The following is a 14839-nucleotide window of genomic DNA, read 5'->3' on the forward strand; positions in this document are numbered from 1 at the left end:
TCCAACACCTGTTAAGTTGATCTCTGAGGTTTGTAGTGCTGGTACTGATGTCCATTCCTCCTGCAAAATGGCTCCACATGAGCCTTGTCTCCATTCCCGGTATCATATCTGCACCAACACAACAAAAATATTTTGAGACTATGTCAATTTTAAATTTTTGGGCTACCTTATCATCAGTTGGCATTCTGCAATGGATAGCTCTCCATACTACACAAGACATCTTGTGAGGGATGTCTTTATGCCATAGTTTAGCATCAATGGCAGCATAAAGTTTTTTCTTTCTTCGCAGGTTCCAAGCTGAAGCAGTAGAGAAATTCCCAAATTCAGTTTCCGTCCATAATAGAATGGGAGGTCTTCCATATTGTGTTGCAAAATAAGTTCACATATCCTGACTTATCTCCTTGACTTGATCATTTGGTTGGGGATTTAGAACAGTCCAGTCCCATTGTCCTTGAGCACTTCATTGATAGAAATGTGTTGGTAGATCATATTATCTTCCATTTCTTCACAGAGGGGTCCCTTTTTGGTCCAAATATCAAACCAAAAATTGATGTTCCCTTTCCTGACTTTCCACCATATTTTATCTTCTATTTCATTCCTGATCTCCAAAATGGCCTTCCAGCTGTGAGATTGACCAGGTTTCTAGAGTATGGCGGTGGGGTGATCAACTCTACAGTATTTTGCTCTTATGAATCTGGCCGATAAGCGTTGGAAGTTCTAAATTTCCACCATTGTTTTGCAGTGAATGCTTTATAAGTATCTTCTATTTTTCTGAAATTTGAACCTCCTTTACAAGGATAGCTCAAGTTATCCCAAGATATCCAATGGTATTTTCCTCCTTCTTCATTGCCAGTCCAGTAGAATGGTGAGGTATGTTTCAATTAATTCAAAGGTGTCCTTTAGAGGGTGAAATGCAGCTAATGTGTGTACATTGAGGGCCATGAGAACATGTCTGATCAGAGTTGCCCTTCCCCTATAGGAAAGTAATTTACCCCCCCCCCCCCTCCCCCCCCCAAATCCTATTTATGACCTTACTAGTCATCTCAGTGAATATGTCAAGAGTTTTTCTCCTAGTATAAATAGGGCATCCCAAGTATTTTATGGGGAGGTGCTCATATCTCATGTTAAGGATTTTCCCTACTCTTCTGATGTCACTTAAAGTAGTATTTGGGGCAATAGAGAAGGAACTCTTGTTTTTGTTGATGAGTTGTCCTAACACTTTCCCATATTCAGCCAGGGTCTTGAGAACAATCAGGAGGGATGACTTCTTTCGACTAGTGAATATGATGGTGTCATCTGCAAAACAGAGGTAGTGAGATTTGATCACATAACACTTAATGAGGGCAAATCTGAAAAAACATGGTTAATTCTTTCTTGATTTGATAAGTGTACACTCTTTTTGACCCAAGAAAAAAAGGCTAAGTGGACACTCTGTTTGATCTGGAGGGAGTATTGATTAAAAATGATTAATATTGATGCAAAAAAGTCTGTTGATGTTGTCCCATTTCTTTTAAAATTTATTTAGAACGGATTCACACTTGAAAACTGCCTTTCTAGAAATAAAGAGTGTATATATGTATCTACTGCATTAACTGTTCGTATTTCCACTTAGATATTGTGCATGGCTACAATTTCTAATATTTATTACGGGTATATTAAGAAAGAAGGATTGCCATCATACTCTGTGTGCATTTATAGAATGTATTTATTCTCTAGTAATTGTGCTCAACTGGAATCTTGGATTTAGTGAAACGGATTGTGAGAAAGAAAAATTGCTATTTCTATCAAACGGATAGTAAATCAAGACTTTTTTTCCCTTCTCTATTTCCTCATAGAAAATGAGATTTTTTGATCTCGTGCAATTAAATAGAAGAAAATGGTATTTTCAGATATTTTATGTGTTAAAAAGAAGATCTCTTATGTATAAAAATGAAAATCTCTTGTAAAAAGGACATAAAACTAAAAATATTTGTAAGTAAGCTACAAATCCAATTCTCTCCGTTAAAATTGTTTTGAAAAATTAATTAAAGTTGTCAACTTGTCAAAAGTGTTGTTATAACATGAAATACAAAATAAATTAATAATACGTGATAAAACGATAATTTGCATAGGATTAATTAGGAAACAAACACCACGATGAAAATACAGCAAGATATGATCAGATATGAGACTTTTAGCTCATTTATAAATTAATACATGTAATTGGTACTAAATATAAGTTTATTACAACTGGCCATATATATAAACTGCATTAGCAATAGATCAAAAAGCAAAATAGACCAAGATCTGTATGATACACCATGCGATGCAAATATATTGAGACCTAAATTTTCTAAAAACATAATAAGTACAGTATATCGGAAAGGCTACACTAGGTAAGATATTCAGACCTTAATAGTTTTTTTTTTTTTTTTAATAATTCATCACTAAATATAATTACAACAGATTTTATTGTTTTGCTACGAAATTTAATTATCCGTTGCTAATTCTTATTTTCTTTAATCGTGTAGTAAGTCTGGTGATCCTAACCTTATTTTGATAAATAGAGAGACAAAGAATGTTCTAGCCTCTAGGTGAAACATGATGATATAACTAAGGGTGCAAAATGTTAATACTCCGTCTGTTCGTATTATTTGTCCACTTTCCCTTTTACACGCCTTTAAGAATTCATAAATAAAAGTGTATTTTTACTACATTATGCTTATCTTTCTCCAATTAATTGCACTCTAATCAATATTGGTTACTTAAAAAAAAACAATTAATGTTAAGAGCAAAATAGGAAAAACTTAGTTAATACTATCTTGATTTTCTAAGGGAATAAGTATTTTAGGATGGATATATATATTTATTGTATCGTGGACAACTAACATGGAATAGAGGGACTAAGGGAGTACTGTTTTTTAAAATTATTTTGCTATTTATTTTTCATTTTGTTCACTAGAGGGATATGGGAAGACAGGAAATGATGAAATAGCTAGAAATTTTGGAGAGGCCTGAATCCAGTAATATCTGAGCTGTAAGGTGTCTGTCTGCTTTAGGATTAGGAGTTAAGAAGCCATAATCGTTTCACCATACCCCTATACGGAGAAAATATTCTTCTTCGATTTTAATTTTCGTGTATTCCAAATTTATTAGTCCGACTAATTTAAATTCATTACAATCAATAAAAATGTATCTGGTGTCAATTAAAAGAATTAGAATTCTTTTTATTTAAGGGTGTAGTATTTGGTGTGAGGAAAGTATCCCCCTCTCAAAGTGTTATTCTATTCTATATTACATGAGAACCCACTTAGAAAAATAATTTTTGCTTACTTACCAAATATTAAATAAATATGTAAAGAAATCACTTATTTTATAATTAAACATATTCTATAAAGATGTCTTCTTTCAAACAAACACACCCTAAAGTTCTTCCATGGAACTCAAAATCTCGGACCGAATTGTAGGGCAAGTTACACATTTGAACTGTTGGTAAAAAATAATTACATCCTCTAACCAAATATATAAAAGATACATATTATTATGTATAAAATATGTATATTTTAGTATACAAAAATATATATTTATCGGCTAGTGTTTTGCGCATGAATATACAGTGTAAAAATTCCTAAATTTAAGAGATTTCAAGCATCCCATTTGTTGCCTTATTTGCTTTTTATCATGCTATTTTGTTGTCATATTTTTCTTGATATCATGCTTCAAATCCTTTTCTTTTCTTTCGAAGCCAGGGTCTATCGAAAATAGCTTTTCTACTCCACAAAGATAGAGATAAAGTCTGTACATTCTACCCTCTTCAGAAATCACTTATGGGGTTATGCTGATCTTCTTGTTGTTGTTACTACTCTTGTCAACCCCCACCCTCTCTCTCTCTTCACCTACAACATTTAACACCTCTCTAGCAACCATAAATGCAATTTCATCCTCTCTTTACGCTTTGCATTAACTCCTTTGCTGCCACATCTTCTCCCACCTGTTCCCTTCCTCTTCTTCACCTTCTCATCTCTCTCTCTCTCTCTCCCTATCTCCTTTTTTGACTCTATCTCTTTTCTTTTTCATCCTTAACCTCAAAGTATTCTTCTTAAATTCTAGTCACCAGAAAAGTGTTTAATTTGAAACTAAAAAGGTATCTACATGTTCAGTCTCAAAAAAGTAGTTGTTTTCCCGTAACCCTTTGCCTGAAAACCAGATTAACCATTTTCTCTCTTTTATCAAAACCCTAATACTTCTAAGAAAAACATGCTCTTGCTTTTCTCACAAGGCTTCAACGGCTGTAAGTTAACGTACTATCATTCTCTTGAATTTTTATAACCTTTATTACTTGTTATAACAAATCAAATCACTCTAAGTAATAAGTAGTTTCACTTGGTATGTTTTTTTTTTGACTTACGATTTTTTCCTTTCTTTTTTCCGTTATATTTTTGCAGAAAGAGAAATGCTAGTGAAGTTGGACTTTACCGAGATACTCGCGGACGTTATTTCATATACGAGTACCTAAGTTTGAAAAAATAAAAACAGTGAAAAAAATTAAGCAGTTTTTGAATTCACACTGCGTCAACTCTGTATTTGTTTCTTTTGCTAAATTTTGTCATTTCACTCTTTTTCTATGGTTGACTTGCAAGAACCGAGACATTTCTTCCTTGTTGCTTGCTTCTGAATTTTCCCATTATTTTTTTTTCCTTAAAAGAATCTATAAAAAGACTCTATGCCCTATCCTTTCTAACCAGTAGTAAAAACCAAACACACAAAAAACCACCTAGTAGTACTACACAGAGATATCTACATATATAGAAAGACAAGCAAGAGAGAAATTGTTTTATGGCTTGAAGGGCTTATGTCATATATGGCAAGTGGTGAAAAGTCCACTGCCATGAAGTTTCCAGCAGGCTAGAGGTAGCAGGTATTCAGTAAAAGTAAGTCATTTTAACATCTTAATGGTACAAATCATCTCCAGCACAATAGATGTTGGTTCAATTCTTGCTGTCTCTATTCTCCTAGTGAAATAAAAAAGAACCCTTTGTTTTATCTCTCTTATTCTTGAGATCTGCTTGGATCTTGAGGTACTAGGTAATAAAGACCATTCAAGTCGAATTATTTGTAACAAAACTTCACTTTTTGACATCATTTTATCTTATTAATTTTTGGAGAGAGATAGAAAGCTTATAATTAAGCTTGTCATATGCATGTTGATGAAATAAATCAAAAAATGAGTTTTTGTTCAGGAATAAAATTTTATTGGCACTGTCCGTATCTGGTTCATCTATGGAATATTTGAATTTTTTGATCTTCATTTCTTGGGCTTTGTTACTTGTTCGGATCTATTTTTCTTTTATGGGGTGTATAAACGGAGATTAATTTCTCTTTTTGTTTTTCCTCTTTGGCGTTTTGGGGCAGATTAAAAGTCATTAATTAGCTTTGCAAGAAGGAAAAGTTATCAAGATGTTTCAGCAAAACATGTTCGATAGCCACAATTTTTTGCTTGATATGAGCCGTAAAACACCAGAAAACGAGCTGGATTTAATTCGAGATGATGAATTCGAGAGCAAATCGGGTGCTGATATCATGGAGGCCCCATCTGGAGACGATCAAGATCCTAATAAACGTCCCAAGAAGAAGCAATATCATCGACACACTCAGCATCAAATCCAGGAATTGGAATCGTAAGCATTCATTCATTTGTTTGACATATGTACTTTAACTAAATATAATTTCGTAACATTACTGTTGTAAGTGTAATTTAGTTGAACTATAGCCCGTTCGTGATTATCCAAATAATCATTCGACAGGTTTTTCAAAGAATGTCCTCATCCTGATGATAAACAAAGAAAAGACCTGGGGAAAAGATTAGGGTTAGAGCCTTTGCAAATCAAGTTTTGGTTCCAAAACAAACGTACTCAGATGAAGGTAATTATATTTTTCTATTTCTCTAGTTCTTGGTGGATAACATAAATTTTAGGGTTAATATCTAATTTTGATCCTTGTGATGTTTGACTAAACATAATTAATCTTTAGTTAATTGTGTGCACTTTTAATCCCTGCGAACATTCACAAATTTACCATAATTATTAGTCGCTCCACTACTTAATTACATATGTTATGTTAAGCGTGTATTGTTACTCTATATTTGACGGTAATATAATTCTAAAGTTGAAATACAACATACTCTTACATAGAAGGACTAAAAATACACATTTTGATTAATTGAAGAGTAAATGTGTTTTGTCAGATATTACAAGGACCAAAATCAGAATATTTTTATAATATAGGGACCAAAATGCTGTTATCCCTAAATTTTGAAATAGCTTTAAATGCGCTGCATTCAATGTAATTATTGTATATGAGATATTTGCAAATAATCCATATTCAATGGAATTAATTGTGCTCTTAATTAATTTTGCCAGGCACAGCATGAACGACATGAAAACACACAATTGAGGAATGAGAATGACAAACTTCGTGCTGAAAATATAAGGTATAAAGAAGCACTTAGCACTGTTTCATGTCCAAATTGTGGAGGGCCTGCTGCCATAGGTGAAATGTCATTTGATGAACAACACTTGAGGATTGAAAATGCTCGTCTAAGAGAAGAGGTACTTAATCAAATCCTAGCTCTTTTAAGTAGTGGATTATAATCATTGAATCCTGCTATATACATATATATGTCCCAATTTATGAGAGTGAAATTCACAAAGTCATTTTTCAGCTTATATAATTAAAAAAAACATCTGAATTCATAGAGCAGTTGAATTTGAGATTTCATTACAATGACTATTTTTTAAAATAGAAAAAAAAAAGCTTTTTTATAATTTTATAATAAACAATGAGGGAGTTGGGTGTATTTTGGGATGGTCAAATCATTAAACGAGCTAGTTATGATCCAACCCACCCAAAGTTTATTTGAGTAATAGTATGATTGGGTTTTTAAGATGCTTGGATTACATTTGATCCGTTGGATTACACTATCTTTAATTCATTTTTCTGAATAGTTTGATGAGTCACTTCTTGTTTAGTCCAGTAAAGTCAACAAGCCAGTCATAACCCAACCTGATTAAATTTTAGTGGGTTGGGGCCGTTGGGCGGATTAATTACTAAGGTAATCTATGGGTTTATTTTCTACCACTAATATATTTCTCCGCCCGTTTCACTTTATGTACCAAACTTATTTCATTTTAAGTCTGTCTAAAAAAGCAATGATCTCTTTATAAATTTGGAAGTAATTTAATTTAAACTTTTCATTTTATTCTTAGAAGTTTTTATAGTCGCACAAATATGCATATTTAAAACTTCAAATTTGAAAAGATTTTCTTCCTTTTTAAAATTCCGTGTCCAGGTTCATATAAATTAAATCAATCACATAAATGTATATAAATTAAAACAGATGGATTAGTACATATACAATCCAAGTTATAGTAAATTCTTGTCAAACCTGTTCCGTCTATTTTAGATCTGCCACACTACCTTTGACTCATGATTATATGGTCTATGAATTACAGCTAAAATTTCTTATAGTATTAACATGATTTTGTCTTGTAGATTGACAGGATATCTGGGATTGCTGCAAAATACGTTGGGAAACCAATACTAACTTATCCACAACTTCCTTCACTTGGACCACCAACACGTTCACTTGATCTTGGTGTTGCAGCAGCAAATCTTGGTCATCATCAATTAGGAGAAATGTACACTAATACTGCTGGTGATCTTCTTAGATCAATTTCTGGTCCTACAGATGCTGATAAACCGATAATTATTGAATTAGTTGTTGCTGCAATGGAGGAGTTTATTAGATTGGCTCAAATTGGAGAACCTTTGTGGATTCAAAGTTCAGAAAATTCTAATGAGGTTTTGTTAAATGAGGAGGAATATGTTCGGACATTTCCTCGAGGGATTGGACCAAAGTCACTGGGTTTAAAATCTAAAGCCTCAAAGGAATCTGCTGTTGTTATCATGAATCACATTAATTTGGTGGAAATTTTGATGGATGTGGTATGTTTTTATATACTTCCCTCTGCTTCATTTTATGTTACACCTTCGAATTGAATAGTCAAACTTTTAAATGTTGACTGTGAATTCGGACATAAATTTTTTAACTTTTTTGAAATAGAATTTATTACATATTTAAAAATAATGTAAAAAAAATATATTATAAATCAAAATAATTTAAAAGGTGTATGAATAATCTCGATAAAAAGAAATAGTTTGACTCTGAAAATCAGAAAGATGTCTTGGCGAGAATCTGCTGTTGTTATCATGAATCACATTAAGACAAAATAATTTATTATTTAAATAATTTAAAAGGTGTATGAACAATCTCGATAAAAAGAAATAGTTTGACTCTAGAAATCAGAAAGATGTCTAGACGAGAATTTGCTGTTGTTATCATGAATCACATTAATTTAGTGGAAATTTTGATGTATGTGGTACGTAAGAATTGCTTTTATGTTAGTCGATATTGTGCTATTCTTTTTGGTCTTTAATATTTTAGTTGTGTTTAATTATAAATCTTGTAATGATTGCAGAACCAATGGACAAGCTTTTTCACCGGCATAGTGTCAAAAGCAACGATTTTGGAAGTCTTGTCGACTGGCGTCGCAGGAAACTACAATGGAGCTTTGCAAGTGGTAAGATTTAAGTTCTACTAATCATATCCTATTATATTTTGTATTTGGTTGGTATTTTGTTCCAAGTATAGACAATTTCACAAATGGCCACTCAATTTTTCTTTTGTTGCATCCTAGTCATTAAATCACAGGGGTGTGAAATAGATGTGTTGATGTGAATTTGGGCGAGTCAAAATGGATAAGTTAATAATAGGATAGTTCATCATTGATCCGCTCAAAAGTTACTTGGTTAAAATGATTGATCTAAAATAGGCTAAACATTAGTTCATATACCAACCCGTCCATCTCTTACTAAGTTTTAGTTTATTTTTTATTTTTTATTATAGCTGTATATAACACATATTACAAAAAGAAAAGTTTTCTTAAAAGTATTTTGACACAATTTCTCATGGGTCAATTTAAGTTGCATACCAGCCCAACTTTTAGATAGATTGAGTTAATGAATGAGAGTATTGAGAGGGTCATATATATTCAACCTTTCCTGAGTATCGCAATCCACTTAACAATTTTTCTAACAAAAAATATTCAAATTTGCCTAAGTATCATATAAATAGTATCTCATTTCTTTCCTCTGAATGACTTCTTGCAGTATTTAGGTAATCTCACAAAAAAATATTTTACAACTTTCGTGATATTTCAATAAAATTGAGTAATTTGTTGATAAAAAAAATATAGTGCGATAAATTAAAGTGAAAGCTGAATGATCATTCAAGAAATCACCTAAATTTAACTTTATATGGAGATTAGTTTTACGGGGATAAAATACTTAAAAGTCAAAAATAATCTTGACTTCATCTTTCTACATTTTATTTACTTCAGAATTAAATGTCAAATTATAAACTTTAGCATTTTTTTCCGTCCAAAACTTTAGCATATCTACTAAATGATCCAATAATAATCTCTATATATGTTAATAACGTCTTATAAGAATTCCTCCATAACTTTATCCTCAATTGTCCAAAGTACTTGTTGTTATCAAAGAATTTCCTATATATATTTTGTATCAGGTCTTGAAGCTTTAAACGAGTGTCTCGTTCTGCTTCTATATTTAACTACCTTTTAATGGATGTTTGTTTTTACTTTTCAATTTTAGATGACAGCTGAGTTCCAAGTTCCCTCACCACTTGTTCCAACTCGTGAAAACTATTTTGTGAGATATTGTAAACAACATGCTGATGGAACTTGGGCAGTGGTTGATGTTTCCTTGGACAATTTGCGCCCTAATTCAGTGTCACGCTGTAGACGAAGGCCATCTGGTTGTTTAATTCAAGAATTGCCAAATGGTTACTCCAAGGTACGCAAAGTCAGTCCTACAAATGGAATACTTTCACACTACGCATTGAACATTATTGAATTTAACTTATATAAATCCTAGTATTAAAAACTTTTATACAGGAGTATCAATTTTAATTGGTTAGTTACTGGTTTTTGTGCTATTCAATTAATAGTTTGTTTGGCCAAGCGTACAAAATTTGCTACTTTTGGAGAGTAGTGGTTTGTATTTCACTAATCAATTTAAAAAGAATTGTTGCCAATATTAGAGAAGAAATTTGCACTTGGCCTAGGTTCACAAAGTGCTTCCAGTAAAAAAACTAATTTTTCAGCTTCTCCTACTTACTTAAAAGCATTTAAAAATTTGGCCAAACGCTTCAACTTTTTACAAAAAACACTTTAAAAAAAAAACACTTTTGACTTCCTAGAAACTTTGTCAAACTGACTATTGTATAAGATTACTATAAATAACTAGTATAAGTAGATGCTATAATAGGTAATTGTAATATGATGGTATATGAAAGTTGTTTGTTATTAGTGTAGAAAAGTTATATTTAAGTTTAGTTGATTTATTAATTATTTTATTGTTTTATTTATCCTGTAGGTTACGTGGGTCGAACATGTTGAGGTGGATGATAGAGCTGTCCATAACATCTATAGACCTCTTGTGGATTCAGGCCTGGCATTTGGTGCAAAAAGATGGGTAGCAACATTAGATAGACAATGTGAACGACTTGCAAGTGTAATGGCCAGTAACATCCCAACTGGAGATGGTAAATTCAGATGTCTTCAAATTTTCATCTTTAAAAAAAAAAAAAAAAAAAAAAAAAACTTATAATGGTATCTTTGGTATGACAGGAAAATATTATTATCACAAAACAAGTATTTAATTATCAGAAAATATTATTTTCACAAAATAAGTATTTAATTATCAGAAAATATTTTTGACCAAATGGGTGAATATGATTTTACTCCCTTTGCCGGGCGGGGGTTTTTGGGGGGGGGGGGGGGGGGGTCCAAATGATTTTCCTCACTTTTGCACTAGAATGACTTGTTTAGGTGTGGCAAATTCAGCTCAACTCACTCATTTATTAATATAGTCCATTTTGACCCAATCAATTCAGTTCATTTGAAAGTTGGGTTAATTTGGTCTAAATATGTAGTCCAACTTGACCGACGAAAAATGTTTGTCAGTATTTTTTAAGAAGACACTTTTTTGATATATTATAAATAGCCCTGATAAATAACAATTTTTTTATTAGTTAATTAAGCTAATTATAAGAAAACAAACAATGAAATTAAAACTATACAATAGTTGGATGGATTGGGCATTGGCCTATTGTCTTGCCGATCTTGACCCAGTTCATCTCAATCCAAGTAACTTTTTGGTATGACCTACACATTTATTAACTCATCTTATTTTGACCAGTTCAAATTCAACCCATCCGTTCATTTGACACCCTTACATCAGTCATACCAAACACATCCATAAGCCATAAATGGATTTTAAATTTCCTTGAAGTCATGTTTTTAATTTTTCTTATGCAGTGATCACAAGTCCAGAAGGTAGAAAAAGTATGTTAAAACTTGCTGAGAGAATGGTGAATAGCTTTTGTGCTGGTGTTGGTGCATCAACTGCTCACACATGGACAACATTGTCTGGAAGTGGTGCTGATGATGTTAGAGTTATGACCAGAAAGAGCATAGATGATCCAGGCAGGCCTCCTGGAATTGTGCTAAGTGCAGCAACTTCATTTTGGCTGCCTGTTTCTACAAAGAGAGTTTTTGACTTTCTTAGGGATGAAAATTCTAGAAATGAGGTAAATGATGAAGCAATTGATTTGCATACACTTTGTTAAAATATCCCACATCGGTGGTTCAAGGGATGGGTGGACTCTTTATATGGACTCGGAAAATCCTCGCCTCATAAGCTATCTTTTGAGGTTGAATTAGGCCCAAGATCCATTCTTTATAAGATACTAGAGCAGGACCCATCGTAATTAGTGTGTCCAGCCCGGGCGTGAGGTGGGGTGTTAAAATATCCCACATCCTTGGTTCAAGGGGATGGGTGGACTCTTTATTGGGCGTGAGGTGGGGTGTTAAAATATTCCACATTAGTGGTTCAAGGGATGGGTGAACTCTTTATATGGACTGGGTAATCCTCCCCTCATAAGCTTAGTTTTTGGGTTGAGTTAGGCCCAAGATCCATCTTCATTTTCAATTGTTATAAGAAAGAGTCAAAGATGTATAACTAGTTGATTTAACTTCATACTGATAGTGTACATAACAGTTCATATTGATCGGATATAGACATCTCCGACCCCAATTTTCTTTAAAATAAAGATTCCTGTTCAAGTTTCAAAATATATTTTTTCCAATTTAAAGATGAAGTATTATGTTTGTGACAATCCATAAAATGTGTTGCAGTGGGATATTCTTTCAAATGGTGGCCTAGTTCAAGAAATGGCACATATTGCAAATGGTCGTGATTCTGGCAACAGTGTCTCTCTACTGCGTGTTAATGTAAGTTCTCTATCTGGCTCATCAATTTGACATCTGAATCTTCTAATAATACGAAAGGATATTCAAATTCAGAATCTTCTGATCGTACGTTTATTTTAAATTCAATTTTTTCTGTGGATCTTTTGCCAGATATTAATGCTAGAAGTAATTTTTTTAAAAGTTAAAACCATGGCAAGGCCCTGAAGTGTTGTATATATCGGATAATGCACAAACATAGGAGTACTTTGCCTGGCCTATGCAAGTAGTTGTCCCCTAAAAAACTAAGCAATTTTATTAACTAGCAAAAAAGTTTGCTTCGTTATATCTTAGTCTAATACTTGGGAGCAGTCATCTATCCTGTTGGAAGTGTCCTTTGGCACCTCTACGAAGTTGGTGAAAGTTATGGAAAAGAGCTGCTTGATCAAATAGAGATAGAAGTTTTCGCCAGAAGTAAATTAAAACAAGAATTAGTTTCCAAAATTTGCTGCTAATCTCTCGCTAAATAATTCCTAGCTAAACATGATTTTTGATAACCATTGCTGATCCGTTGTAAAATAGGAATAACAATGGATTTTTGCGTTTAGCAGTAGTAGTTGTCCATCGCTAACTCCTATTTTAGTATTATATGGGACTGCGATGACTATATTCATTTGCATAAATGAAGCGACATTGTCCGTGACAATTCATATCACGGACCTCAACATAACGTTTCCAATGAAACTGTGAATTTATTTTATGTAGAGCGGAAACTCAAGCCAGAATAATATGCTGATACTCCAAGAAAGCTGCACCGATTCCACAGGATCCTACGTTATATATGCACCGGTCGATATTGTTGCCATGAATGTGGTGTTAAATGGTGGTGATCCTGACTATGTGGCTCTTTTGCCTTCTGGTTTTGCAATACTCCCTGATGGTTCTACTAGTACTACTCCCTCTCATGGTGTGGTAAATCCAGGGACTAATAATGCTGGCGGTTCGTTACTCACTGTTGCATTTCAGATTTTAGTTGATTCAGTACCAACAGCAAAACTTTCCCTTGGATCAGTTGCAACTGTTAATAGTCTCATCACCTGCACTGTTGAAAGGATCAAAGCTTCTATAGGGCGCGAAAATGCATAACCAATATCTAAGGTAAGATGCTCTGCCTATTCCAATTTATTTGACACACTTTTCGTTTTAAGTTTGTAGTTGATTGAACTTTTACACTTTTCATTTTACTCGTAATGAGCAACATTTACAACCACATGAGTATTCTGACATGTTAAGCTACAAATTTCAAAGTTTTATAACCCCACACATACTTACATATTTAAGCTCACAAGTTTGAAAATATCTTAATTCTCTATTTAAACTCCGTGCCGATATGTTATCTATATTAGATGCATATGCCATTGAATTATGTGATCATTTCATTTAAAATGTCTTATATATAATTTATTAGTCTTCCCAGAAGATTCTATGAAAAGAAAAAACCAAAGTAGTGACCTAGCTAGTGGGTCAATAAAGTGAAGCAGAACAATATAATGTCTCAGGTTCAAATTTCACCCGAGACAAAAAAGCCTTTAAGTGATTTTTTCTTATTTATCTAAGCTTTAGTGGGTATTATTCGATATCTCTGTTGATGGAACATAACACGTACCTGTGAAATGATTCAAAGACATGCAAATAAAGTCTCATATTCAAATTCCAATACGTTAATCTAATGGAGTTTCGATGTATTCATTATTCTCATCTAACCATTTTGTTTAATTTGTTGGGTACTGCAGTTAAATTTCAAAAGGAGGAAAAAGGAAAAGAAGGATGAGTTTACATATATTTGTAGTTGAGGAGAAGGGAAGGAGTCAAGAACGCACCTCAAGTAATAGGTTCGGGTATTGACTTCATCATTAATGAAATTAATTTTGATGTAAACAAATTCCTTCTTTTGTTTCTTTGAATTCCCATCAGTCAAATCATGTTTATTTTCTTGTTAGTTTTGGTTTCAGTTTTACTTAAGGAGAAGGTCCTTTGGGTATGTAGGAAGACGATTGAAAATTGGATATTTCAAGTTCTCCAAACGATTAGTTTTTGTGCAGAATTGCAAAGTATCAAAAATTTCGTTTAAGTCATCAGAGATTTTTTTTATCAATTAGTTCGAAATCTTCCATATCGAAAAATATTTAGAAGAGTGTAGGATGATTTTATTTGCGCATTGTAATGTAGAGAAATTAAATTTTTATAATATCAAACTTAGAAGTTAGATGAGCTTAAACAAAATGACATGAGTAGTGATGATTTATATAACTGATCACAATTCTACCAGCCCGGGACTTTTTTAACCCAAAAAATAACTTTTGGAATCAAACTAACCCTTTAAAAAAAATAAAAAAAAGAATCAAAGTAGGCTTCACGTATAGAATCTGTGCGTGAAAGAGGGTACTTTTTTTTTTCTTTTTTTAAGCTAA

At 32.7% G+C, this 14839-nt stretch overlaps 1 protein-coding gene across 2 annotated transcripts; it reads left to right on the forward strand.

The window, feature by feature from the left end:
* The first annotated feature begins 3928 nt into the window (after positions 1-3928).
* LOC132631736 (homeobox-leucine zipper protein MERISTEM L1-like) lies at positions 3929-14452 on the forward strand. 2 transcript variants are annotated; one of them, XM_060347436.1, is made up of 13 exons: positions 3929-4270; positions 4425-4910; positions 5392-5657; positions 5784-5901; positions 6399-6587; positions 7531-7983; positions 8517-8618; positions 9712-9912; positions 10495-10663; positions 11439-11710; positions 12318-12413; positions 13134-13526; positions 14162-14452. In XM_060347436.1, the coding sequence occupies exons 3-12, from the start codon at positions 5437-5439 to the stop codon at positions 13512-13514; spliced, it is 2202 nt and encodes a 733-aa protein (XP_060203419.1). In that variant the 5' UTR covers positions 3929-4270; positions 4425-4910; positions 5392-5436; the 3' UTR covers positions 13515-13526; positions 14162-14452. The 2 variants fall into 2 exon arrangements, with proteins under 2 accessions (XP_060203419.1, XP_060203425.1); XM_060347442.1 differs by lacking the exon at positions 4425-4910.
* The last annotated feature ends 387 nt before the right edge of the window (positions 14453-14839 follow it).

This window comes from Lycium barbarum, chromosome 1, assembly GCF_019175385.1.
Source record: "Lycium barbarum isolate Lr01 chromosome 1, ASM1917538v2, whole genome shotgun sequence".
NCBI lineage: Eukaryota > Viridiplantae > Streptophyta > Magnoliopsida > Solanales > Solanaceae > Lycium > Lycium barbarum.